Genomic DNA, 27,224 nt, shown 5'->3' with positions numbered 1-27,224 from the left:
ATGGTCGATGGTCGATTTCAGTAGCCAATGTGGAAAGTGGTCAAGTGGCTGCCTCGCATTAATCATTCAACCTGTTTCGACCACACAATGTACTTACTCTAACAAATCAGTTAAACTCGGCAACGAAATTTATGAACTGCCTAATTGTAACAATATTTGACAAGCTTGTGGTCATAAACCTTGGCAATATTTTACACTTTTACACAACTTGTTTTGCTTATCGAGCTAAAAATATCACAGCTTAAAGCAACAACAATGTCAACATTCAACAGTCAAGTGACAGCAGCAAAAGGCAATTATCTATAATAAAGCACAAACTACGCAACAACAATAACAACAACAAGACGACGACAACAATTCGACCAGTTTTCCCAGACCAGTTGCAATTTTCAACACTTTGCAACCAAAATGTGACACCTGCAGCTGTTGTTGTTGTTGTTCCTGTTGTTATTGTTGCTGCTGCAGTTAAAGTCAAATTAAAATTCACTTGACCAGCTCAACACCTTGGTCAATTTGAATGTGCATGTGTGTGTGTGTGAGCTGAAGTAATTGCTAAAGCTGTTGATTACTTCCAATTTCAATAATTCCAATCGGAAATCAACAAAGTTCACTCTAAGATAATATTTAATTATGTTACAACAAGCTCATATTACGTATCCGGCTACAAGTCGTTTGTCATCAACTCAATTTACTACAGGCTAGGATTACATCAACTGACTTGAGTGGTTGGGAAAATATGAAATATAATTATTTAAATTGCAACATGCAAGATAGAGACATGGATAAGGAATGGATTTTCTCCATTTACAAATTTCATAAATCGCATAATTTACTACATTTTATTCAACAAATGACGTTTAATTTTCAATCTTGCTTTTTTGCCCATACAAATTTTACTTACCTGTGTTTCGCACGCGTACCAATAGATGGCGATGCACAAAGCGCCATCTGACGGCAACAATGTTAACTACGCAACCAATAGCGAAGACAATAACCACACATGAGCAGGACAGCCATACTAATGTTTGCCGCTGACTCGCCGTGTGAAAGAGACAACACTCTTATACGCAATGTAGTGCACTGTAAAAAATTCGACTGCTGTTCTTTAATCAAATTTATATTGTAATATTTTTATTCAGTAAACAATCAAGTCTGTTTGTTTTTTCAAATATGACTATTTATTTACACACAATACATATAACAAATTCAAGCCATACATTTGTTTAGGAAAAAAAAAGCTTAGGAAATAAAAATTTTCACACTGAGAATTTTAAAACTAAACAAATTGTTTCCACATCGATTTTAAAAAAATTAATAAATTCTTCATACACACCAAAAGCTTATTTGAATAAATTTGTTAAAGTGAAAGCTAATATTAAAAACTTACTAACTACCAAGTACGAGTACAAATAATGCTAACATCATCATCAACATCATATTATATATTATGAAAAATCGCTTAATAATAAAATATTAAAATGCTAGGCGAGCTCTTGTCAAAAGATTAGGCAAATTTTTGGATGACTTTGCAGTGTGTCCAACAAGGACTTTAAAAAACGTTCTTATTTCAAATAATTCATTAAGTATTTATGGAAAACTCGTTGTGTTGTTGTTGTCTTTTTGTTGTTTTTGGATCGAACTTCATATCAAAAATTGTTTGTTGATTAACTAAATACAAATATTTTGTCATAAAATGTAAATCATAAAGCTTAGGCTTAATTAATTATTAAAAACAATTTCAATATTCTAGCTAAATTAGTTAAGATTAAAGTGAAACTTAGTTTAGATTCCCAAGAGTGCGGCTTAGAGTTACAGTTACTTAGAAGTAGTAGAGCTTAAGTACAGAAGAGGCAAGACAGTCGAGATGGGAGAGTTAGATGGTTTTTTTTTTTATTTTTTTGGTTTTGGAGGAAGAGTTTTGAGAGGGGAGAAGTTGAGATAGAGTAGAAGAGTAGAGGAAGTGGTAGCAGAGAGGGATGATCTTGAAGCATTTCTTTTAGACCTGCAAATCGAAACACGTTTAGTAAAAAGTACAAGCGAATATGCAAAAAAGCGAATTCTTAAAACAATCTCTAATTATCGAAAAGTTGTTCTAAATTGCCCTTCATGGCCGCTCTTCCCACCTGTGCCGGAGCCTGTGCTCCACCGCTGCCCTCCTGCGAGCCACTTTCCGCATCCGAATCCTTAAGAGAGCCACCCTCCTCGTCTCCAACCAGAGCGCGATACTTCTTGGCAATTGCCTCCCAATCGGCGACATTCTCGATGCGATTTTGATTTGCCGCCGAGAAGCTGGCCTGTGAGCCCAAAGGCGATAGATGCACCTGCGATAGGGCCACCGAGTCTGAGAGATTGAAAGTAAATAAGCGTTAGAAAAGCATAGGAACAATGCAGTGGGGAGTGAAGAGAAAGGCCATGAAAGTTGGAAGTTGAGAAAGAAATTTTGAGCTAGAGCGCGCCAATAAGTTGAGAGAGAAATAGAGAGAGATACAGTAGAGTAGTAGTAGTAAAGTTGAGATATAATAGTTGAGATAGCATAGCTTGTTGATAGTTGACATATAATATTTACGATCGCTTGTAGCACCAAAAACTCTTGCACTCTTGACCAATCTTCCTTGGTAACGTATTTGTGCAATTGGTCGAAGGGGGATTCGAGTAAGGGGGGGAGGAACTTACGCGTAGCGATGCGATACATACATTGCTCACCTTTCTTGATCTTCGATAGCCATTTGGCGCCGGCTTTGGTGCGTGGACTGGCCTGACGTATTCCCATCATCTGTACCAGACTTGGACGCTTCTTTTTCTTCATGCGTGCCTGTGGCGTGTGTAAGTTATTCAAGGCGTTTCATTAGAGACAGGACACACATTGACAATCAACACAGTACAGTACATATATTTAGGACAGACAAGAGACACAATACGGAATACGAGCGATTAAACATTGAAAGCATCAACAACAACAACAATAGCTACAACAAAAATATTTACGAAAATACAGTGTTACACAGTGCGTATACTTGTTTTGAGTGCATTGGTGCTAAATCAAAGGCAACACACTTAAAGCATTCATTGGACAAGACGTTGTAAATCAAAATAGTGTTCATTTCATTTTTTGCTTTTGTCATTTTCTTTTCCATTTGCGGTTGTTGCCAAATTGCTTTAAATGGTTTGCAGAAAAGGTCAGCAACTACTAGAGTTCTGATTCCATAATTACTAATAGAGCTAGGAGGTTTCATTTCAATGATTTGCGGGGTTACCTTGACCTTCTCGACGATCCACATAAACCAGGTGGTAACTAAATTAAGCGGCGATGGCGCTGTTGTGGTGCGATGCATATTGCGTATAAGCTTGGATAAGCCAAATTTCCATTCGATGTCAGATTGCGCCTAGTATTTCATAGGTTTTGCATAGCATTGCAATTGATTATTATTTTTTTGTAAGTTGATGATGATTTGGATGAGACATGACATAGGATAGAACGAGAATAACAATTACACAAATGAGTTTCATGAGTTTCTTTTCGTTGTTGTTTGGTTTTTTGGTTATTTCATTAAGCAGTTTACAATTTACAATTTAATTTTAACTTAAGCACGCTGCAACAAAGAATAAAGGAAATACACAAATGTACGCGTTTGTTTTGCATAGGAATTTCTAATCCATTATCGATAAAATTCGCTGGAGAAATTGCTAGACAAAACCATTCGCATTTATTGGTATATTTCAGAGATACGATAGATAGTAAGAGTAAGAGACTTAAACATAGACACAGAAACATGCAGCAGTAATTTGTAAAGCATGCATTTGCCAAGACTGGGCAATTGGCTAGCAGTTTTTTGATTAAATATTGCTCAACACTGGGCACAAAAGCTACGCACTTTTCGCTATAAAGTATATATAATATATATTGTATATTGTATGATCATCTAAAGCTAGAGCACACACTAATTGTATCTAACAATCTAGAAGCAAGTGATTCAATCTGCAAGATACACTTTGGGGCGAAAGTGTATCTCACAGATGCAGCTACAATTTTGATTATTTTTTAATGTTTTGTATTTGTTTTGTAGTTTTTTGTTTTGTGTTTTCTTGAAAAAACCTGGAAGCTGCAAGTCTGGGCAGTTGATGGATCTACATAATATGCCATTCAGTATACACTTTGGCTAAAACGATAATATTATGTTAGGGGTGTAAGTGTGAGTGTGATCTTGAGGACTGATATCTGTAGAGAACGTTCTGTGTGTATCAACAAATCAAATTTCAATACTAATTCACCTATATGGTTTCGGTTGTTAATTTCATCAAATTTTCACATTGCTTCTGATGTTTTTGTTCTTTGAATTTCTTTGAACTTGTCTACTCAATATTATAGTTTTTTTGATGTTGTATATATAGTTTTATCTTTACTTCTCAACTGCTATCATATTTCTACAAACTTATAGACTAAATATATATGAGTTGTTTATCTGGAAAAAGACTTGAGGGTTAATTGTTAAAAGTATCATTATAAATAAGACATAACTTAGTTAACATTTAATGGATAGATATTTATAAAAATGATGATAAAGTTAAAGATACTTGGTTTCGAGCATTCAAAAAGAGTTGAATAAAATGGATTTTTTTGGATTAGAAGCGCCATTAGTAATACTACCTGAATTCTTTGATAGGTGTCTGACATCATAGCAATTAGCAGGTTAATGAGTACAACCACCGAGACCAACATGTAAATGCCAAACACAATTTTGAACAGATACTCAACCCAATAAGGCTGAGAGACTTCATTTTTGATTCGGTCAACTTGAGTTTGCTCCGTCGTCGTCTGGCCAAACACGGCGAAGAAGAGTAACTCGAACGAGTTTATTGGATGCATGCGCACTGTGTCGTTTTTTTCCCCGTTTTCGTATTTGTTTTTTTTAGCCGGTTATTTTTGTTGTTGTATTTTCCGTGGCACCCAATAGACCGAATATCGTACATATATATATATAGAAAACACGAGTCCAGATATCAACCCCCCACAACACAAATGATTAAGTACGAGCACAGCACACACACACACACACACGCACATACGCAGAGACAGCAGATAGGGAAAATAAAAAGATAACGTACGCCCAGTTGACATGCGGTTGGCCAAATCGCCCAATCATTGATTTGATTTGACGAAATCGACCAACCGTAAAATAAAACCAAAAACGTGGGCCAATTGCGTTTCAATTTTGTCAAAACGGTCAACGGGGTTGTTATCAAAAGCGATTTCAGTTTCAAATTAAGTTCAACACAAAAATTTACATATATAGTATAGTATTGTAGTATGATATTAATATATATATATATATAGAGAGAGAGGGAGAGAGAGAAAGAAAGAGAGAGAGAGAGGGGGGAGGAGAGTGTGTAATTAGTGATGATTGTCAATACAAACCTGAATGCGTTGATAAGTATCCGACATCATGGCAATTAGCAGGTTAATGAGCACAACCACAGACACTAACAAATAGATGCCAAAGACAAATTTGAACAGGACCTCGGTCCACTCGGGACGCAGATGTCGCATGGGATTGATGTCCACGGTGGTCGTTTGTCCGAAAACGGCGAAGAACAGACGCTCGAAAGCCAGAAATGGTGTCATGGGTCCTAACATGACGACGATTCGTTTATCGATTCGTCATCACAATTGATTCGATTATTCGATAGTTATACGAGATCAAATATCATAACAAACACGCACATCAAGACTAACTTTTTATTTTGTTTGGTGAGGGAGTTTATTAATTTGCTTGCTTGGAATATTTTTGCAATTGAATATTGGTTAGTTTAGTTATGGCACAGGCGTGTGTGCAAAATGGGGGGCAGGGTGTACGATACGTCAAAAGCAATAGCGAACAGCAACAGCAACGAGAGCAACACTTTAAGGCAATTTTTGCATCACATTCGAATATATTATGTTAATATAAATGTAGAGTCATCGGCCAAAACACACATATTGAATTATCGATTCGATCTTTTAATGGCGAGTTTCTCATCAAATGATTCGTTTCGCCGTTTTGTGCAGCATTTTTGAAGATTGGTGGGAAAAGTGGGTGGAAGGGCAGCAAGCGTCGGCACAAGCTTAAAGCTTCAGGCGAACATGACTTACTGACTGATCGAGTATACACATATACTGATTGGATATACATTTGATATAATTTGATATATTTGGAGTGATAATTTTTAGAATTTGCTTGCGACTTGCAGAACATCAACATGCATTGAATTGAATTGAATTTGATTTGGTTAGTTTACATTTTCTTTTTTTTTCTTTGCGCATGACAAATAAAAAGTGTGAAAAAATTGAAAATTATAGAAATTATAAAATGTAAAGAAGAACTTATTCAATTGGGATAATCAGAAAAAGTCACTAATTTCTTATTCCTCCTTCAAAAATAAAGATTCCATTTAACAATTATCAAATCTCCATTCAATTAAAACATAGACTTCACGTTATGTTCTTTCTTTTTTATAATAACTAATATTATTAATTTTATAAAATTTTAAATGCAAATTTTTTACTTTTATTTTTTAACACTCATTTGCCTGGAAAATTTGGTCTATGATCTTTCTTATTTTTAATAATTAATGTTATTATTTTCTTATACAATTAAAAAAGGTTAATTTTTATATTTCCTGGCCTATTATTTGATAACATTCATTTGTTTAGAAAATTTTTACAATATAAAAATCAAAGAGTTTTAATAAATAAAATTCATTATCTATTTTTAATCAAGGGAGTGTATAGAAACAATATGTTTAAAATGAAATAATCTCAAGTTAATAGTCTTCTTTTTACAAACATAGCAGTTTTGATAAGAATAATAATTTAATATTAAAGAAAAGATTTCATGCAAAAAGTGTTTAAAATAAATAATAAATAAATATTTCGAAACGATTGTTGATAATACAAAATAATATTGAGTATTGTAGCATATGATACCTAGATTGATTAACATTGATCCACAACATCAAGAATGCACAAAACATAGAACGTATCCACTGGCCAAGACCAAGATAAAACATGCCTCGAAACGAAAGGAACTTAAGGAAGAACAAGGCTAACGTTAGGTATTGTTGTTGTTAGTACGAATTGTTGTAGTTTAGTTGTAGTTGTTGTTGTTGTAGTTGTAGTTGTACGAGTAGTAGTAACAGTTGTTTGTAGAGTTAGTTGTTAATTGTAGTTGTTCGAGTATGTGTAGAATTTGTTGTTTCATTTGCTTTTTCCAAAGAACTGGAAAATAAGATAATGACAATAAAAAAACTTGTTACACACAACATTGAAGGCAAGGAACAGTTCGGTCGGTTCGACCTGCAGATTATAACGGTATATATACACATATATTGATATATTGGTATATATATGTAAGTAGAGTGAGGAAGAGCCCATGCAAAAAGGCTGAACGAAGGAAGGAAGCGTTGCGTTACGTTGCATTACGTTACGTTACAAGACTTACGATCATCTTTGTGTTTGCGGCGAAATTCGCTAGAGCGACTATCAATATAACTCTCCACGGGCGGGGGACGTGGGGTGGGCATATCATCTGAAGCAACAGTTTATTGGCGGGGCGGGGCGGGGAAAGGGGAGAATTGTTATATTAGTATTGCAAATCTGATTTATTTAATTGGGGGTTTTAGCTTGGGAATACAGGTTGGATCAATAGCACATGACGACATCAAAGAGAGAGGGTTTTGAGGTTGGGTTCAGTATTTTGTTTTTGGTTATTTATTTTGTTGTTGTACAGCATGCAATTGTTGTTGTATTGTGGTTGTGGTTGTAGTTTTTTGTTATTTGATAGGTGGAACATTGAGCACATTGAGTAGTAGTTTCATTCAAGGCAGAATACAGATACTTATCAAGACACATTAAAAACGAGGATGTTGCGAAAACATTCCAAAAACCAACGAAAAAACGTAATTCAAATCAAAATCGAAAACAAATTCAACTCAAGAGTTTAATAAATGAAATTGTACCATATAAGCAAAGCAAACGTTCGGACTTACCGTCACTAAAGTAGCCTTTATTTCGATTCTTCTTCTCAAAGCCGCGTATTTCTTCGGGCGTTAGGTTGTTAAACGATTGATTCAACGCCACAATGTGCATGGAGAAGCCAAACACGAAGATGGCGAGCACGGCCAGAAACCGTGCCAGATCCTTCAGCAGATCACCAATGATGATGGCCCAGGGACCAAACAGATGATGGAACGACAAAAAGTCCAGGATCTGCACACAGGCCAAGAGAAAGGCCAAGGCGAAGCATTGATTGCGACAATAGACGAGTGTGGGATAATATTCCTTGGAGACGAATAGAAAGGCGACGACATGAACGCCGACACCGGCCATGCCCAGCAGGAGGACGAGCACCTTGATAGATCCCAGACCCGATTTGTCGGATGGATTCGTCAACTCGAACAAAAGTAGACCGCTCAACCAAATGAGAAGACCTATTTCGTACCAGTAGGGGACCAGGCTGAGACGCAGCACCGGATAGATGGGCGTAATGCCGACGATGCTCAGATGGGTCATGAGGTAAATGTGCGAGGTGAGGTAGGACATGAACTTGATGATGGGCACCTTGTTGAACTTGTGGCCCATCGGGAATGTGAAGCCAATCCATACAGGCGGACAAACGATAAACGCAACCAGCAGCAACATGATCTTCCACGATGCCCACGTCAGTGAGCCGTGCCACAGTTCCTAAAGTGGAAGTACAAAGCGATTAGTTCAGCACATAAAAGATGGCAAAAGTATTAATTAACTGACTTGCAAGTATCGTTGAACTACTGTATGTGCAATGACTTCCTTCTGCTCGTTCTCGATCAGCACATCGAGAAATTCCACATTTCGCTTATCGGTCGCCTGCAGAATCTTTCCCGCCGAATCGGAGCCAGCTGCCAGAGCTAAGAGCTCTGTGGCCATTGCCTCACACTGTTTGCCAGCTGCCACCAAGTCCTTGGCGCGTTCCTTCTCCTGTAGAAGCAAAAAGTGATAACCGAGAAAGTGAGCAAGTTCATTCTGATTAGAAAACGCACCTTAGTCGAGAGGGTTATGTAAATGTTGGACAATTTGGCAGCTGTATCCACTGGCGCTGGGGAGACCAGCACAAACTCCTGTATCGGCTTGTTATTGTGATTCTTGGAGACGACCATCAGATTGTAAACGAAACGCTTGTCCTCCATCAAACCGTACGTATCGTGTTCCTTGTTCATCAGATACCGCAGCACCTCGTTGTGACCCTCGGAGGCGGCAAACCAAATGGCCGCACAGCCATAATTCGTCTCGGATTTCGGTGAGGCGCCCGCCTCGCACAGCAGCTTAACCACATCCAAGTGGCCGGCTTTGGCAGCACAATGCAGTGGCGTCCAACCGTTGCGATCGGTTGCATTTATCTCAGCGCCCTGGCCGAGCAGTATCTCCACCATCTGGAAATGGCCGTGCATCGCTGCGATATGCAGTCCGGTGCGACCATTGCGATCCGTGGATTGCAGGAGTTCCGCCGACCGACTCAGAAGCAAACCAACCACTGACATGTGTCCACCGAAGCAAGCCAAATGGAGCGGATTGTAACCCTGACAAAGAGAAGAGTTATTAGAAATGGACCAAGTCAAGTCAAGAAAATGAGAAGTTGGACGGGAGTGAAATAAGGGATTATTTTAGGAATACCAAGGAAATTGATATCTAAAATCGGAGAGAATTAAAGAATGTGAGTATTATTGCAAAAAATTCATTTCATATGGGAAGGTAATATTCCCTTTACTTAAAATGATATGGATTTATTACTTGAACCAAAAATTGAGTAAACAAGTTGGATGAAGGAATTCCAAAATTGTAATACTAAATGAATAATTTCACTTGAAAAAGATTTAAACAAAACAAGGAAAACAGTCAGCCAATTTATATTGGATTGTAGTTCAAGATAAATTATAGAAAAGATGAAAATAAGTTAGGGAAATTCAGATACGTTTAAGGTGATACTGAAGTGTTTAGGATAGGATATTTATATATATATTTAGGGGTTCAATTGTAGTGTCAATAAGATGTAGAAAAAGAGATCATAGCTTACGTTCTCCACGGTCGCTGCATCGACTTGCACACCCGCCGAATTGAGGAGCAAGCGCACCACATTCTCGTTGCCGGAGAAGGCGGCCAAATGCAGCGGCGTCATGCCCGACTCAGTGCCCAGCTCACCGAACAGACTCTGCCCCGTGGGCGTCTCTGACTTGACCGTTGCCGGCACGCTCGTAAGCAGCTCTCGCACAGTGTCCGCCTGTCCGTAGTAGGCGGCCACGTGAAGCGGCGTTAATCCCAGTTTCTTGCTGTTGATGCGCAGCGAATTCGTGCTCTTAAGCACATCCAACACCTGACCGTGTCCATTCTGGGCAGCCAAATGGACGGCGGTGAAGCCCGCCTTGTTCTCCTCGGTGCAGGAGGCGCCGGCGCGTACGAGAGCCTTGACAACATCGGCATGTCCGCCCTCGGCTGCCAGTTGTAGGGGCGTGGCATCGGTCAGTTTATTTCTAGCCGATATCACGCCGGATCGATCGAACTTCATGAGCTCCTCGATCACCTTGACGGATCCCTGCATGGCAGCAATATGGGCACAAGTGTTGCCATCCTTGCTGGTCGCATTCACCAGCGATGGATGCTGCTGCAGAAACAATTTGGCCACTTCAGAGTAGTTGTTCTGGGCAGCGACATGGATGGGCTTCTGGCCCAAATCATCCGTCGCATCAATATTGGCGCCCAGCTCCAGCAGCAGCTGGCATACTTCCATCTGCCCGCTGGCCGCCGCCAAATGCAGCGGCGTCTGTTTGCGCAGCGTCAGGATATCGATCACTGCATTGTGATCCTTGATGAGAAACTTCACCAGATGCGTGAATCCGTTCATGGCCGCCAAATGGAGTGCGGTGCGTCCCACACGGGACTTGGAATTGATGAACGCTTTGTTTGTTAGCAGCGCATCACAGACATGCAAATAACCGCGCTCCGCAGCCAAATGCAATGCGGATCTGCCCTCGGTATCGAAGACATCGACCCTGGCATGATTCGCTAACAGATTGTTGACCAGCTCCATGTGACCGCGATGACAGGCAATCAACAGCGGTGTCCAGCCCACCGATGATTGACGATTCATTGCCTTCTGTATGTCCGTGGGATTCATGTGCGATATCATCTCCATCAGCACATCGTTGTTGCCGGCGACGGCGCAATAGTGAAACGCCGTCTCCAATGCGTTCTTCGTCTGCAGCGTCACATCGGCGCCATTCTCAAGCAGCATGCGCACGATTTGCTTATCGGATTCGGGTATTTTCACCTCCTCCTTGGTAATTTGGCAAGTGTAATGCAGCGCCGTGGCGCCATCATCGTTCACAGAGTTGATGTACGTGGTGGCCTTCTCCTGGCCGTGCTTCTCCTTCACCGTCTCGATGAGATGACGCACAATCTCCGGGTGGCAAGATCTGCACGCCATGTGCAGCGGCGTCTCGCCAGTCTGCAAGAGAAATTTAACAGATTATTAATTCAGGGGTAAACCATTATATAAAGAATATGTGTATGCCGGTAGTAATAGATAAGGCTGATAAAAATTCGTAACCAGCATAGGTGTCCGTCTTCTGTCTGTCCTTCTGTTTAAGCATCTACATCTCGTGTACTACAATTGCTACAGCTGACGAATTTGTCGACAATGCTCTTCTAGATGATATGCAGTTAATACTGGTACTAGAAATTGACAAGTATTCTTTTATTTCACAAAAAACGATTCATTCTTTTAGTATACCCAATGAAAAATACTTTCTTAAAAATCGCAATAATGTAACTTGAAAGTTAGACTAAAAGTATTTAGTCAGGAACTAAACTGAATTCAAATTTTATATATCTAATATAATAAGAAGATTTTGAATGGGTTTTAAGAACTTCAATTCGATTAGATAACGATGGACCTTAAACTTAGTTAGAATATTCTATGAATGTTCACGGTTTAGGACTCGAAGCCCTTCAGCAAATACCTACAACTGTTTCAATAGTTGCTTTAAGGACACTCTCTGCAAAATTTAACTACCGATCATTTAAACCGATTAGCTGCACTCACATTCGACTTGTAGAGCGGATCGCCGCCATCCTCGAGCAGTTGCATCATCGTCGCCAGGTTGCCGTGACGTGCTGCCACATGCACCGGCGTGAGGCAGTCATCGGTAGTAAGATTCGGACTAGCACCCGACTTAAGCAGCATGAGGGCGCAACGATCGCCATCCTTGACACGGGCAGCAATGTGCAGTGGCGTCTCCCGTAACTTGCCACCGCGCACATGAACATCGGCGCCAAATCCAAGCAGCGTTTCGACCACAGCTGGCTTCGCTGACTCCACAGCAATATGCAGAGCCGTAAAGTTGTCCTAAAAAGAGTGAAACAGTTTAATATATGCCAATTTGATTAAATGGTCTGCTTACGTTTGTGGTCACATCCACTTTCTCGCCCTTTTGCAGCAGCGTGTTTATGATGCCAGTGTGACCGTATGCGGCGGCAGTGTGTATGCTGCGAGCGCCATCCTTGTTGGGCATATGGAGATAAACGCCCTTCTTGAAGAGCATCGTGGCGCACTCAGCATGGCCATTGAGTGATGCAATGTGCATCAGTGTGCTGCCATCCTTGGTGCGCTCGAAGATGCTCGCCTTGAATTTGTCCGCCAGTATCTCAATAACATGGGCATGTCCATTCTCCGCAGCCAAATGCATGGGAGTGCGATCTAGGAAGTTGGGATTATGTTAGTTCCTAAAGTGTTTAATTGGTTGGGTTGACAAGTGACTTACCTTGATTGTCCGCTATGGAGGCCGAGGCGCGCACACCATAAAAATACTTAAGCAGCGCCTCATCGCCCTCGGCGGCGGCAATGTGCAACGGCGTCTGCCCTTCGCCGTTCTGGGTGTCCACATTGGTGCCGTAGTCGACGAGTATGCGCACCATGTCCACATCTCGCCGTCTGGCGGCCAAATGCAAGGCCGTGTCTCCATTGGCCGTCGTTGCCTGGCCACGAATATCGGGAATTAGAACAAGGTGTGGAGCATAAGTTTCACATTACATTTTCGTATGTGTCAGATTGTGCTGGTCAATGTGCGCTAGTTTTGTAAGTAAGTTTTATAGCAAGGTTAAGTCTTGACACTACTCCTTTTTTCACCCCCGTTCCCACTCTCCTTAGCAATTCAATTTGTGGCTGCGTTTTCGCAAACACATTTGACCCACTTCATAAAGCCGGCTCAGTTTTGGAGGAGCTGATTGCGTGCCAAGCGCTGTTGGCCAAAGTCAACTCACTCGAACTTTAACTTTAACTGTAACTGTAACTTTAACCCCTTTCGGTTAATTTGATCAACACGCACTCTGCTCTTGACTCTATCGCTGTTCTTTCATTCCCCATCCCGCTTGCAAAAACTTTTGCGAAAGTCACAGCGCATTTGCATTGTTGCACTTTTCACGCCGTCGTTGACGCTGTTGCCGCATTTCGCTTGTTAAGTTGGCTGCGTATCAACAAGAGGTGACATTTGCATACGCTGTACTTCTGATAAATATTTCTTGATTTATTGCAATTTGCATTTTGATTTGTGGCCTTTGAATAATACCTGACATATTTGATTGACAGTCGCAATCAATCTATGCAAAATGCGAGATTGTATTTTTGTAAAATGAAGTATAGCTTAAGATAAGTTTAGTAAGAAAGTGAGTTAGAGAAAAAAACTAGAGTAACACATCAGTTTCAATGATGTTTGCGTTTTGCGTAAGATTTGTTTTGATTTTAGTTTTGTTTATGGTTTTGGTCTTTACCTCTTCCACAATGTTCTCGCCATCACCGCTCTCTCTAAGAGTCACCCTCATATCTGATTGAATACTGTTCATATGTGAGGTGTGAGTTTTTAAATATAATAGTAGAATGAACTTAATTGTGTTAGAGACTTACCTTTAGTTGGTCCGCCGTTTGTGCAGCCAGCAGCTCTCTGCACATCGACTGATTGCCCGACTCGACAGACAGCAGCAATGGGATTTTGCCACGCTACAAGTGAGAGATAGAGATAGAGCGATAATGTTAATTGCCTTTAGTTAGCATAATTACTCACATACACACTCACACACATAAACATAAATAACCAATTAGCCAATTCATGCCTCAAGTGTTAACGGGCTGCATGTTTGCTATTTTTAGCCAAGTTCGCAACTTTTTCGCGCGAACTTTGAACTGCCAAAGGCGCATGAAAAGCGCTCTCTGCTCCACCTCCACCTCTTCCTCCTTTTCTCCACTCCCCCTCTCCACTTTGACTTTGCCATTGTCTGCATTGTGCTGTGCTGTCTTTGCTCAGCTGGCAAAGTAAATCAAGTTGTAGAGCAACTTGTGACCCCCTTTTTTCGGAGCTGGATTATTATGTGTTTGTTGTTGGCAACGAGTTGAGCGCCCTCTGGCAGCGAGTAGACGGAGTGCTTCTAGAGTGCGTGCCATTGTCATCGTTGTTGTTGTTGTTGTATCGAAATCGAAATGGATATGGAAATGGGAAATGGGGAAACGGGCAAATCGGCAGTTGAAATGCCAATAGAAGATGATAGCTAAATACTTTATTCGGCTAATTTTGTCTGACAGTGCCATTAGCTGTACGTCTGTGTGGGTGTGTGGGTGATTGACTGTGTGTGTGTGTGTGTGTGTGTGTGTGCTTGCGAGTTGCCATCTAATTGATTTAAATCAAGTTTGCCGTTTACCGAATATCGCCAAGTCTTTTTGTCTAGACAATCAATCGACTCCCCCCAATGGAGATAGCATTTCTATCCCCTCCCCACCCTTCGAATCACACTCAGTACTCAGAGGAGGAAGAAATTTATGCACTCGCCGCGGTTTGCGTGCGTTGCGGAAATATCAGAGCACACAGAGAAAGCAACAAAAGCAGAGTGGAAGGTAAGGGGCAGCGGGGAGCACGTGATGCGACAAATAGTTCCGCATTTTGTCTGATTCTTTTTGGGGGCTTCAATGCAAGTTAATCAGACAACAGCTCTGACATTATTTTTGGGGCTCTTTCGTTTTCCGACTTTCCTCACTTTCCCCACTTTTTCCACTTTTGCGACTTGGCAAGTTGTATTTTTATATATTTTCGAATGCATTTTGCTTCTTTTTCGGGCTTTTGCATATCGATTTTTCACAATTGTTGTTTAGTTGCTTCCTTATTTGCTTTGCTTCTGCTGCTGCTGCTCTTGTTGTGTGTTTTTTATTAAACTTTTGTTTACCTTGGCACCGCCTGGCACCAGCGTTGAGTGTACTTCAGCATAATGTCGACTGCCAGCGACTCATAACTTGGCCATTTACCAGCACTCGCACATAGAGCAACACTTGTGGCTGCTCCTTCAACACACATGCATTCACTCAAGTATTTAAATCGTTATTCATATGTGGAAGTTGTACTTACGCCGTCTGCCTTTAAGCGTATATCCTTGCCAGCAGCCGCTAAGAGAGCTCGCAGGATATTTGTTGCAGTGCCCGTTTGACGACTGGACACCAAATGAACCGCAGTTTGTGAACGCGACTGCAAAGAAGCCAAAGAGAGAGACGTGAATTTCATTAAAATATTAAAAGAGAGCGAGAAGATTCATTAATGAAATCAGCAACAAAAGAGAGAGAGTGAGAGATATGAATGTAATTAAAAAAAAAAACAAAAAGAGAGTGAGTTATGAATTTAATTATTTTAGCAGAAAGAGAGAAAGATATACAGAAGCATATGCCTTATTTTTTAATATTAAGTAAGAATAGTCAGACTTGTGAATTTAATTGTTTTGAGCATGTAACTTTTTCGAGGTGGAGTCACAATAATTATGATGATCACTGTGTGGCTGGCACGCACTTGCCGCTTTTAATGCGATTTTTATGAGCGTGTGTGAGTGTCACTCAAGGTGTGTGTGTTGGTGTGTTTGTGTGTGCTTAGTTGACACCCAAAAACTATTCACTTCAAAATCCAAATTGCAACTGAATAGAAGAACGCTTGGTTTTTTCGCTTATAAGCACATTTCGTGTCATTTTTATACTGCGCCTTTTGTTTCATTCCAGCTCACAGATTGACAGCAACAGTGCTTCCTGCCTGCGCTCTCTGGCACCTGACAGGCCTACACAGCCAGTGGTGAAGGGGGGGTGTGAGAGTGTAGGTGTTGTGCCTAGGTGTTGTTGTTGCTGTTGTTGTTGTTGTGGGGAGTTCGCCACGCACACAAGGCACAGAGGCAGCCCACTTCAAACTTGGCTGTTGCTAAAACAAAAGTTAACATCTGCCTTTGCATGTGTTGGGACTTAAATGTATATATGTGTGTAGGTGTGTGTGTGGGTGTCTCTCTCTCTCTCAATGTAGGTGTGTGTTTAGTGCTTCTGTCGTGCTTGCACTCATTGGCCATCTCTCTTTCTAAGCACTCTGCTGCTGATAAACATCAGTAATTTCGGCTATGAGGCGCTTGCCACGCCCCGTCATTCACATTGCGGCAAAAAAAATTAAAATGCCAAAAAAATATGTGACACGCAGTGAGGTAGACGACTCTCAAATACCCTGTAAAAAGCACAAACTAAAAAGGTGTGTGTTTGGTTAATGTAATTAAAAGTTTCGGCAGAAAGTTCATTCATTAATAAACGAAATTACAGAAAGTAGATGAGCTCAGAATGATTCATTTCGCTGACTTCATTTTAAAGTCAAAATGTGGTTTGAAATATGTGACTCTGCTGCTCATATGATCTCATTTTCTGTCTTATGTGCCTGACACTAGTTCATTCCTTTTTTAAATTTTGCAATTGATTTTGAAAGCGAATGATCTCATTGTTTTCCCAATCAGCTTTATCCTCATTTTCTTGTTAACTACCTAACTCTCCAATTTTAGCTTCTCTAATATTTACTTTTTTACTTTATTTATTTTCAGCTGCATCTGTAACACATTTCCAATTCTATCTATCTTCGGCTCCATCATTGTAAGTAATATGCTCTTCACACATTTTTCATACACTTGGTATTAAAATTAGAGGGTGCTTGGTAACCGCAGTTTGTTTACCTTAGAGCGACAGCCACAGCCCCTAGAGGCAAAGTTGCTGTTTGCTTTGCATTGCTTTCTTTATACGATTCATTTTTTTTTTTTAATTAGAGCCCTTGAGGGACCGACATTAGCTGAGCTTCAGTCTTAACCTTGTCGCTACTAATTGGTCCCTTAGCCTCTAACGTGCCAAAGTCACATGCAACATGCGGCACATCTTTAGCGCTGACCTTTGCACACAAAAATGCGTCTAATGGACTTTAAAGTGCCTTTAAAATGCCCCGCCATTAGTTCAAGTGACGGCACTCCAAGGCCTAGGCATTGATTTTAAAATTGCACACTTCAAAATCTTAAAGATTTGCAGGGAAAGTTAAGAAATTAAATAGGATTTTAAAATTGTTGCTGTTTAAAGTGTTTAATGAAGAATTATATTGTCTGCTTACAATTTAAAGCTCTTCTTATGTGTTCGCACTTAATGCAGAATGAAAAGTCGAAGTCTAATTATGGAATCTAAATAATTTGTATTGTTTCATATGGACATTTAAAATATGTTTTACCTATTTTTAAATTTAACAAGTAAGAAAGCTAAAGCAAAACAGCGCGGTACTATTTTTATAATATACCAAATATATTTATTTTTAGTATATTTGTGAAGCTCTACATATGAAATATACCATAGAGGTCAAAATATACTAGATTGTCGTAATTTGCCATACAAAAGTTTTTCTTTTATATCTTCTACAATTTGTATACGATTACAACCAAATTCTCATCATCATCTCAGCTGTTGATGCTAATCTAGAATATATGTATATTCTTTTTGAGAGAGATGCCGCCTTCTGCCGGTTACATACCTTTTTTATCAGGTGTAAAAATATACTATTTTTTGTTCAGCTGTCTGAATAAATCTTTACAACTCTTCATCCCGCACAAAGATTCCAAATATTACTAATTTAAATCAGAGTCTGACTATTACACTTTTGTTTATAATTTCTTTGGTTAATTACTATAAGAAAGTGGAAGTGTTTGGAGTATATTTAAAACCAGCTCTAGATTATATCTTCTAAATAACAATTTGCCTTAGTATTAATTAATTGTATTTACATTTTTTTTTCAATGTTCAATATCTCTCGAGTCACTTTGGAATTTCTTGAATACTTTCTTTAAAGTAAAAACTTCAGTAGTAATTAACAGACTTTAACGTTTGTCGTGCCGCAGAATAATAAGCAGTAATGTCAACTTAAAGAAGAGGAGCTTAATGTACACTTGAATTATACTTACGCCGCCGGTGGAGAAGGGATCAACGCCGCGTTTTGTTAGCAACAATTTGACGACATCCTCACGCGAATACATTGCCGCAATATGCAGCACGTTGTAATTATCCTGCAATGAAAAAAGTGTGGAGAAGTGAAAAGGAGATTTTTAGAGGGTGGGGAGAAGCTTAAATCAATTTGAGTAAATCATTTAAACGCTGGAAAAACCAGCACAGGTCAGTCTAGCCACCCAGCTATGTATGTTCAATGGGTCAAAGTCATCGCGCAATACTTCAGCAAACTTTCCCAACTTCCCCCCTTTAGCTCCTCTTGACGCCTGCACTTGGCATTTGACCAGGTCAAAAAGCGAGCGAGAGGTGCGGCTGATTACGCTGACGCTTGCTTGGTTCACGCCACATGAAATCTTTGCATGCGGACGACGGACTTTCGCTTTTCTGGTCATTTCTTAATGGTCGTTAGTTACAGTCCGTGGCGAAAGTCATGCCACACATGCAAGAAGTGCATCAGCCGTCTTCTAGCCACACTCAACCCTGTTCCCAGATAACGACGTACCCCAAATTTTTGATTACCATTTTGGCGACAAGTGACTCACTTGGCTCAACTCCCCACATATGTATTTTTTATGTGTATTCTAAATCGGGGGCATTGGAGCACTGCGCTCTGTCGACTCCCATTTATCGCCTTATGTACTCGTAATAAGCCATAACGCAATAAATATGTTACACATACGCCGCATGGGCCGAACTTCCACGGCGGATTTACCTAATTTATAACTTGCCCCGTGGTCATTTTATTTTCTTAGCTTCATTTTTTTTGGCTTATTCTTTTTCTTTTTTTTGTTTGTTGACTCCCCTTGAAACGGAAGTGAGTCGGACTTTTTATGTGCCTCATTGTGAATATATGTGTGGGCATTAATGCATTGTCATGGGCTTCGTTACACAATCTCTCTGACGTTCATTCGTATTATATAATATGGCCAAATTATGTAAATATATTTGAAGCAGCCATTTTGAAGAGTTGCCTATCAATTATGTGAGGTGCGTCACTGTAGCTAAAGCTTAATTTCTATTACTTAAGGCAGTTAAAGCAAGTTTAAGTTTTGTAATAAAATAAATGTTTCTTTCTTTTCTTTTCAGTGTTTAATTTCATGACGATTTAAATACATCGCAAATTGCAAGCTACATAAAAATGTACATCAAAGTAAGTACCAATTCATTTATTATTTTAGACGACATTCAAAAACAGATTTCTTAAAGATTAAACGTGTTGAATCAGGGCCTAACCGAAATTATATTTAGAAAAAGCAAATCAAATTTAAAAATAAGTCGACCACAAAAAAAGCAATAGCGTAAGGAGTTTAATTCAAATAAGTTTTAACACGCTTATTGTCAATATTTATATTTAAATTTTTAGCAGATTTAATGTACTCAAGCATCAGATTTAAGGGTCCAATATAACCTAAATTATATTTAGCAAAAGAAATTTTATTTTAAAACAACTCTATGAATCAAAAAATCATTTGCTTAAAGAGCATATGTTAATCTAAATCATAAAGAACAAGTTTATTGTCAATACTTAACAATAGATTTACCCCAGTTTTTAAAGGACTCCAGTATTAGTTTAAAGGGTTTAACATAGTTTAGGGTGTCTTGAATGTCTCAAATACAATTTCATCATCTTCAATTCGTTGCCAGCATTTCAGTTGCATACTTTCAGGGGCATCAAGAGCTGTTTAAACTGCTATAAAAGTCTGTCAAGTAAAGATCAGATCTAGTTATCATTAACTAAACTACTCAATCTATTCACTGCCTTCATATGCTCTAGAGTATACGTAATTCTTGGCGTGCTTTGTCGGTTTTTTGTTTCGGTTGCCAACTTGCTGTGTCGAGTTTTCTGTTTTTTTTTGCTATTTTTGGGCTGCAGGTTGCGCTGATTTGCATAGAACGCAACGCAGGGCGTCTGAATTGGCAAAATAAGGCAACAAAAAAAAAGGAGCTTAACTTAAGACGTGGCTTGACTTCGCTTTGGCTTTGACATGTGTCCAGGTGAAAGACGTTGCCACGCTTTTTTGGCCAGGTCAGGTTGTTGCGGTTCGAAGTGCTCGTAAAACAAAGCAAAGTAAGGCAAACAACACACAGTAGCTGCCAAAAGTCGACGTACACTAAACTAAATGCTAGACAGATAATATTTCACGCGCCTGTTTTGCATACTTTTGAGCTATACAAGTGTGTGTGTGTGTGTGTGTGTGCTATAGTGTGTGTATTTGTTGTTGTGTGGTTTGGCGCAACGAAAGCAAAAACCGGAAACAAAACAAAAACGGAAGCGCAAATTTTCCAGCACATTTTTGCGCCTGCAAGCCAAACAGGGCAAAGCGGGGGTGAGGCAAGATAAAGAGGGGGAAAGAGAGCGAAGCAAGGAGTGTGTGATAGGCCAAGTCGACCCAGTTACAGTTTGCTTGCTGTGTGGAGCGCAACAAAGTATGCTACGATTTCTGAAATTGAAGATGAAGTCATTTGACCCACACAAACACATATGTAGACTGACACACAAACTCTCGATCACACACACGCAACAGACACTTGCAAAAGTAACGCTACAAATTGTAAAATTTATTAAAAAGCTGATGTCAGCACTTGGCGATTAATTAAATAAATGAATTTGTCGCAAAAGTTAAGAGGAGAGTTCAAGTCTCGCCTCTTGCCACTTGCCACATGTTGTGCGTGAGAGAGAATGTGGCAAGCAACACGCACCGCTTGACAAATTGAGTCTGAGTTTTTGTTGGCCAAGTTAATGGCTAATGTAAGAATTTCACGCTGTCATCGTGTGCCATGAACGCCAAGTACAGAGTGCTTCAAGTCTGTTTTAATTAAAATTGCATATTAATGACGCCATTTTCGGGCCCATAAGAAGGTGCCACTTCTCCGCCTCCCTTTTGGTGGCCATTTGTCTTGGGCGCAAAAGGTCAGCGCCAAAAAGCCGTCAAGAGGCGTTGTATTTGAAAGTCAGCTGCTTGATTAATTGGCTTTTAAGTTGCAACAAATGAAGTTGGTGACGCCTCCCGAGATACTTTCAACTGACATGTGTTGGCCACGCCCCTTCCTCAATGTTAATTACACACACACACACTCATTACATCATTACATCATTTCATTGTATCGTGCTAATTGCGAATAATTTCAAGATAAGCTCATCTAGCAAATGATATAATGCAAAACTCAATTCATCACGTTTCTCACGTTTTTCTTTTTGCTTTCTTTTTACGTTTTTTTTAATTTAATTTGTTTAAAAATACAACGCTAATTAAAAGTGCAATTATAGTATACAATTACAATATAATATTTTAGACCAAGCCCTCAGTGACAAATTTGATGAAATCATAAAAAACATGACGCAGCTTTATAATATTTGCATTATTCGCAGGAATACAACTAATTCAAGTAACGTGCTTGCCATTTAGTTGGTCATAAATAAGAGAAACTAAGATGTAATCTGTACTTAGTTGAGGTACAAACAAAAGTCACACTCGACATTTTTTTTATTGCTCTGTTGGAAATGAGCAAAAATATGAATGAATGAATGAGTGCATAAAAATAGACAGATCGATAGATTTAATTCTTGTGTAATAACCAATGCAAATGTCAAAGATTCGCAGTTATTTTGAAGGTTCTTTCTCTCATTATGCGACTGACCTTATGACATTTTTGTGCATTTGACAAAAGTAGTTAGTTGTATGGTAATTAAGATATCATACTTAAGGCTTAATACGGTAAAAGAAGATCTTTATTAAACTAAATGCACTTATTAAACTTCAAAATCAACTCACATTCCAATTGATAACTTACAGGATATCCTAAGTCATTAAAATGCTAAATTAATGCATAATCAAAGGGCAAACAACATCCGAAACTAGTTGCGAGAGTCAAACATTATTTTGGACATAATTTAGCTTCCATTCACACTTGTTCTTTCAAATTAACCTTTCGCCTTTCACTGGGCAGCATTTTTTCAATGTGTTTTTTTATGTGAGTCTGAAATAGAAATCACAATTTCTATGTTTGTTTTGGTAATTAAATTCGTTGACTTTCGCCAACTTTTTTTTGGCTAGTTTTTCGAGTTTCTCTCTCACTTTAGTTTCGCCAAACAATTATTTTGTAATCAGGTCAAGGATTTTTATCGCTTCAAGCTCAACACATGTTTATGTATTTGTTGTCCGAAAATGAAATGAAATGCGGTTGATTCTTGTAAGTAATTGCGGCATGCGAACATAATGCTCAATGTCCAACTTCTAACAGAAAGAAAAGAAAAGTCAATTGCCAATTGCCAACAGGCCAAACTACCAACTTTCAACTGAGTGTTAGCTGACCATATGTTCCACTACAATTGCTCACTTTAGCAATTTCAATTGAGATTAAGTGAAGGACAATCAGAATTGTCGAATCTTGGTAATTCTCAAGGAATCGTTTAGAAGTCGAACTAAGCTATCATATCTGGCCTTGGGGCATTTGAAGTCATTGACGAATAAAGGAAATATTTAATGTATAAATTTGAACATATCTCTGCAAAATAAACTTGTTTTCCAACTGATCACTTATAAAATATTCTAAGCCATAAAAATGCTAAATTACGGAGTAATCAGTGGGCAAAACTTGTATAAACTTGAATAAATAAAAAAATTATTTACAGAGTTTTAATAAATACTATTTAAATAGTATCGAATTTAAAAATAAAACACAAAAGATAGTCTGTAAATAGAAATAGCTCAAAAGCTTGTTATTTCTAATTAACATTGAGATATCCCCCTTTTTCATTTGTTAATTTCTTCTGGTCAACGCCTTTGTTAGTTATTTATATGTTAGTTATAATTTTTGGAGCTAAATTCTACAACTTATAAGGAAAGACTATACTCCCAAACATTAACATTTTCTCGTTTATTTTTAAAGTTTCTCTCTGATTGAAGTATTTATAAATAGAAGACAGGGAGACTGACTGACGCACATGGCAATATTGAATTCACTGTCGATGAGGATAAAAAACAAATGTATTTTATGGCGTCAGAGATTCCTTCAGCTGCCTCTCTTTGAGTTCATTTAACCTTGTACTCTATAGTACACCATATTTCTTTTTTCTTTCAATAACCCTTTTCGGCACCTCAACACTCAAAAGCATTGGCTGTTAGTCCACCCTCACTTTACAACACTAGATTAGCCTCAATATCTTATCATTATAACAGCCTTGTCTTCGCTACCCTCTAAAAATAAATTTGCAATTTACGTTGGCGCCTCAAAGTAGGCGTCAAAAATAGCGTAAGAAAATCAAAGAATATGTGTGATATGGCCAAACCAAATAATACCTCCCCCTTCGTCCCTTTCCCATCGCCGTTGTGGAGTTTACCAGTACGGAAATTCCTTTTGCGGCTTTGCGTGTCGCCGCAAATCGTAACAATTACCCTGCACCTGGCCAAAATGTTGGCCAAGCTCTGTTCAGTTGACCCACAGCGGCCCTTAAATGGCTTCTTGGTTTCTGTTGGCCGTTGGAAAGTCCCGTCTGTGAGTGTGTGTGTGCGGAAAGTGCGTGGACCGCACCGCATACACCCCTTTCCCCTTTACCTTCTCCGCCATGCAATGACGCCCCCGCGCAAGATTTAATTATGCTGTTTTTATCGATTTGACACAATTCCAGCGGCTTCTTTTGTTCCTGCCGGCTCTCAGCCCCCAAAACTCAGCTGAGAGCTGCTTTGTATTCATACCGAGTTGGTAATTTAAGACGAGTTCAACTGCTTAAAGCACTTGATACTCGATACCCAGACATTCGATACTCACATTATTTCGTGCTCCAACATCGGCACCCAACTCTATCATGCGATCCATTATCGCCGTCTTATTGTCCTTCGTCGCATACATCAGCGGCGTCATGCCAGTGTTCTACAAAAGAAATGTTCAAATATAATATAAATTTTAATAAGATGAAGATTGCTATTTAGAAGAGTATTACAATAAGAATGTGCAAATTAATATCAAAAATTATGCATACATTTTACTCTTATATTATTTTAAAACAAAAGTCATTTTAAAATTTTAGAACCTGTTTTCATTTTTCTAATAATAACTTACTTAAGACATTTTCTATTTAATTGATCATCCTTACATTATCTTATTAACTACGATCTCTACATTAAAATATAATACAACTAAACTTCTTTAACATTTTAAATATAATTCATTCAAGTTCCGTCTCTATTTGATGTTGAACATTTGCCGAATATTTGAATTTATTACCAAAAAACATATAAAGTTCTTGTAGGCTGTTGTTAGTTGGTCAAGTAACTTGGTCATCATCATTATTATATACAAACATATTTACAAGTATCCAAATCGCAGATTCAGTAGTTTTCCCGCTCTTCATCGTTGATAAGCTTACATTTTCACCTCATTTCATTTGCTGTTTAGTTTTGCGTAATTTTCATAATTAAAACTAAATCAAGAACAAGAACCTATAAGCTGTCTGGTAGCTCAAATAAACAACAAATTTGGAGTTGAACTAAATCCGGGAATTGCACGTTAGAATCTTGATAGACTAGAGGAATACTCTAGATTAATGGGAGTTAACGGGGATTATTTGAAATAAATAAATTAAACATTTAAGCCCGAAAGCATTTGTTCTGCTAAATAAATTACATTCTCTCATTTTGCAATAGATTAAAAAAAAAAAATATTTGTAATATGCAATAAATTAAGTATAATTTTGAAAGTGCTATAGTCATCTCACTTTTGTTTACAAATTCTTAATACATTTAACAGTCGAATACTTCATTAAGGTTTCCAAGATCTAATAAGAGAATTCAGAAAATTCGTTTAGCTCGTAATAAAGTCTTTGCATAATTTTGTTAGAAAAATCACACTCCTCATTTATCTAACTTTTCTACCTTTCTTTCAATCTAGAAAAACCAAATCATATTTCTTGCCATTTGTTAATATGATAGTTGTAGCATATACTACATCATTTGTGGTGGCACTGCACCACAGGGTATCAATAGCCTGTCGACTGGCAGAGGCTCTATGTTAATGATGCCTTTCGCACAGCGAAATAATTTGCATGGCATTTCATAAGGCGAACCCTTTCCGTTACACTTTGTCTACGTTTCTTTTAGGCATTTTCCTTTGATTTCCTGCCTACTTTTCTCTCCCATTTCAATATATTTTCGTTTGTCCCCTACTTGCATTTTATTGTCAGTCGTAGGAGGAGGGGGGAGTGAGAAGTCGAAGTAGAAATAGAGAAGAAGCATTCAAAGTATTCAAAGTGGGCAAAAAAAGTGAGAGAGAGAGAGAGAGAGAGAGAGAAAGGGAGGGAGCTGCTTGCAACGTTAATTTTATGTCAACGACTTTGCGTTTGGATATTTTTTATGGTAAATTGAAATCGAAGCGCTTCAATTTCGATGCTTTATGAGTTTATTCGGGGTAGTCAGCGCAACTTGTGGCAGGACGCAGACAGAGAATGAACGGCGCGTTTTTTGTTGCCATTGCCTTGGCAGCCAAACATTTGGGCCGTGCTATCAAATAACACACACACCAGTAAACCAACACACACACAAACACACACATACACTAGTCTCATCCTGTGTCGTTATTTTGGCTGGTAAACAACCAACAACTAAAATGCCGCCAGGCGACGTTGATAAGGGCGACGTCGCCTTACATTTATTTTCGCCTTTGGACTTGCCTCCAAAATTGATTTTACAAAAAACCCAGAGTCGTATGTACTCGACTCGCAAGTACTTTACTTTACCACTTTACTCACCATATCATGAACTCCGGCCAGTGGTATATGATTGCCATCCTCGCCAACATTCGCCACATATTTCTCAAGTTTCTTTAGCTCCGCTTCAATCGGCGTCCATTCGCTCTTCATGGCCAATCCCAGCACCTTGTTGGCCGTATCGCGTATGGAGGCGCCCGCACTTGGTGGCTTCGGGGCCGGAAAGCTATCGGTATCCTTTTTGTCGCCATTACTCGAGCTATCATCCTTGGGATCCGAGTCGGCTTTGCTCGCGGGCGTCGCGCGTTCGCTGCCCGTGGCCGAATCATCGGGTGGCCCCGTCAATGAGGAAGGCGTTTTCCGGCCAACACCAGCGCCGCCAGCGCCTCCGCCACGCCCACCGCCGCGTCCACCTCTCGGCTGCGACATGCTAGCGGTCTATGCTGGTCGTCGTCGTCCTTTGTGTTTTAGTTAATCCCGTTTGTTCCCATATTTATTCCCATTACACAACCAACAAATTTTATAAAACTGCAACTGCACTTTTGTTTATATTGTATTTTGTTTATATCTTTTTGGATTTACGAATCGTCTTTATTTGTATTCGTATTGATTGGCTGCATAGTTTAACGTTGTGTATATTTATTTTGCATATATGTTATTTTTGTTGTTTTTGCACTCGCATTGCACAATAATTTGTTGGCCTCCGCATTTTACCAATATTTGTTACCAACAATTTGCATTTTCATTGGCAACACACACACATAGACACACACACACACATCGAAACGAAACACTAGAATCCAAGTCAGAAAACAACAAACGTTTGTTGGTTACTTTTTACCCCACTTTTTTGTTTCGTATGTTTCCTCTGCAACAAGAATCAGAACAACAACAACAACAACACCACACATCCGCTTCCTATTATTATTCCTTTTTGCTTCACTCGGCTTTTGCTTTTGCTGTTGCTGCTTTTTTCTCCGCTTTCTTCACTTTTACTACACAATTTTATATGTTTAGCCTCTTTTATTGTTTTGGTTGCGTGTGCGTCTCACTTAAACGGCAAGTGCCTTTGCTTTACTTTTCTCTGGCCATATATAGTTTCTCAGATTCTCTAAGCCAAGTTCCAAGTGCTTAAGAGGGGAACAACAACCGTTTGC

General features: G+C 39.1%; 1 protein-coding gene across 3 annotated transcripts; it reads right to left on the bottom strand.

The window, feature by feature from the left end:
- Positions 1 to 1,911: 1,911 nt before the first annotated feature.
- LOC132798122 (serine/threonine-protein phosphatase 6 regulatory ankyrin repeat subunit B) lies at positions 1,912 to 27,224 on the bottom strand. Of its 3 annotated transcripts, none has more exons than XM_060809850.1 (16): positions 26,110 to 27,224; positions 24,135 to 24,236; positions 18,323 to 18,424; positions 15,451 to 15,567; positions 13,965 to 14,057; positions 12,826 to 13,039; positions 12,466 to 12,761; positions 12,108 to 12,410; positions 10,083 to 11,510; positions 9,052 to 9,588; positions 8,783 to 8,989; positions 8,023 to 8,716; positions 5,414 to 5,625; positions 3,255 to 3,383; positions 2,704 to 2,812; positions 1,912 to 2,341 (listed from the first exon to the last, which is right to left on the bottom strand). In XM_060809850.1, the coding sequence occupies exons 1-16, from the start codon at positions 26,494 to 26,496 to the stop codon at positions 2,073 to 2,075; spliced, it is 5,199 nt and encodes a 1,732-aa protein (XP_060665833.1). In that variant the 5' UTR covers positions 26,497 to 27,224; the 3' UTR covers positions 1,912 to 2,072. The 3 variants fall into 3 exon arrangements, with proteins under 3 accessions (XP_060665833.1, XP_060665831.1, XP_060665832.1); XM_060809848.1 differs by lacking the exon at positions 5,414 to 5,625 and adding an exon at positions 4,646 to 4,869 and having other exon boundaries at positions 2,695 to 2,812; XM_060809849.1 differs by lacking the exon at positions 5,414 to 5,625 and adding an exon at positions 4,646 to 4,869.

This window comes from Drosophila nasuta, chromosome 2L (assembly GCF_023558535.2).
Source record: "Drosophila nasuta strain 15112-1781.00 chromosome 2L, ASM2355853v1, whole genome shotgun sequence".
Lineage (NCBI taxonomy): Eukaryota > Metazoa > Arthropoda > Insecta > Diptera > Drosophilidae > Drosophila > Drosophila nasuta.
This window is presented reverse-complemented; position numbering and strand designations above follow the sequence as displayed.

Bases quoted from the DNA above. Each gene is read 5' to 3' on its own strand.
- LOC132798122 (XM_060809848.1), bottom strand. From the start codon at position 26,496: ATGTCGCAGCCGAGAGGTGGACGCGGCGGTGGGCGTGGCGGAGGCGCT. The intron at 12,762-12,825 runs GTAAGTCACTTG...CCAACTTCCTAG, and splicing joins CTCCATAGCGGACAATCAAG to ATCGCACTCCCATGCATTTG. The intron at 8,990-9,051 runs GTGCGTTTTCTA...TTGCTTCTACAG, and splicing joins ACATAACCCTCTCGACTAAG to GAGAAGGAACGCGCCAAGGA.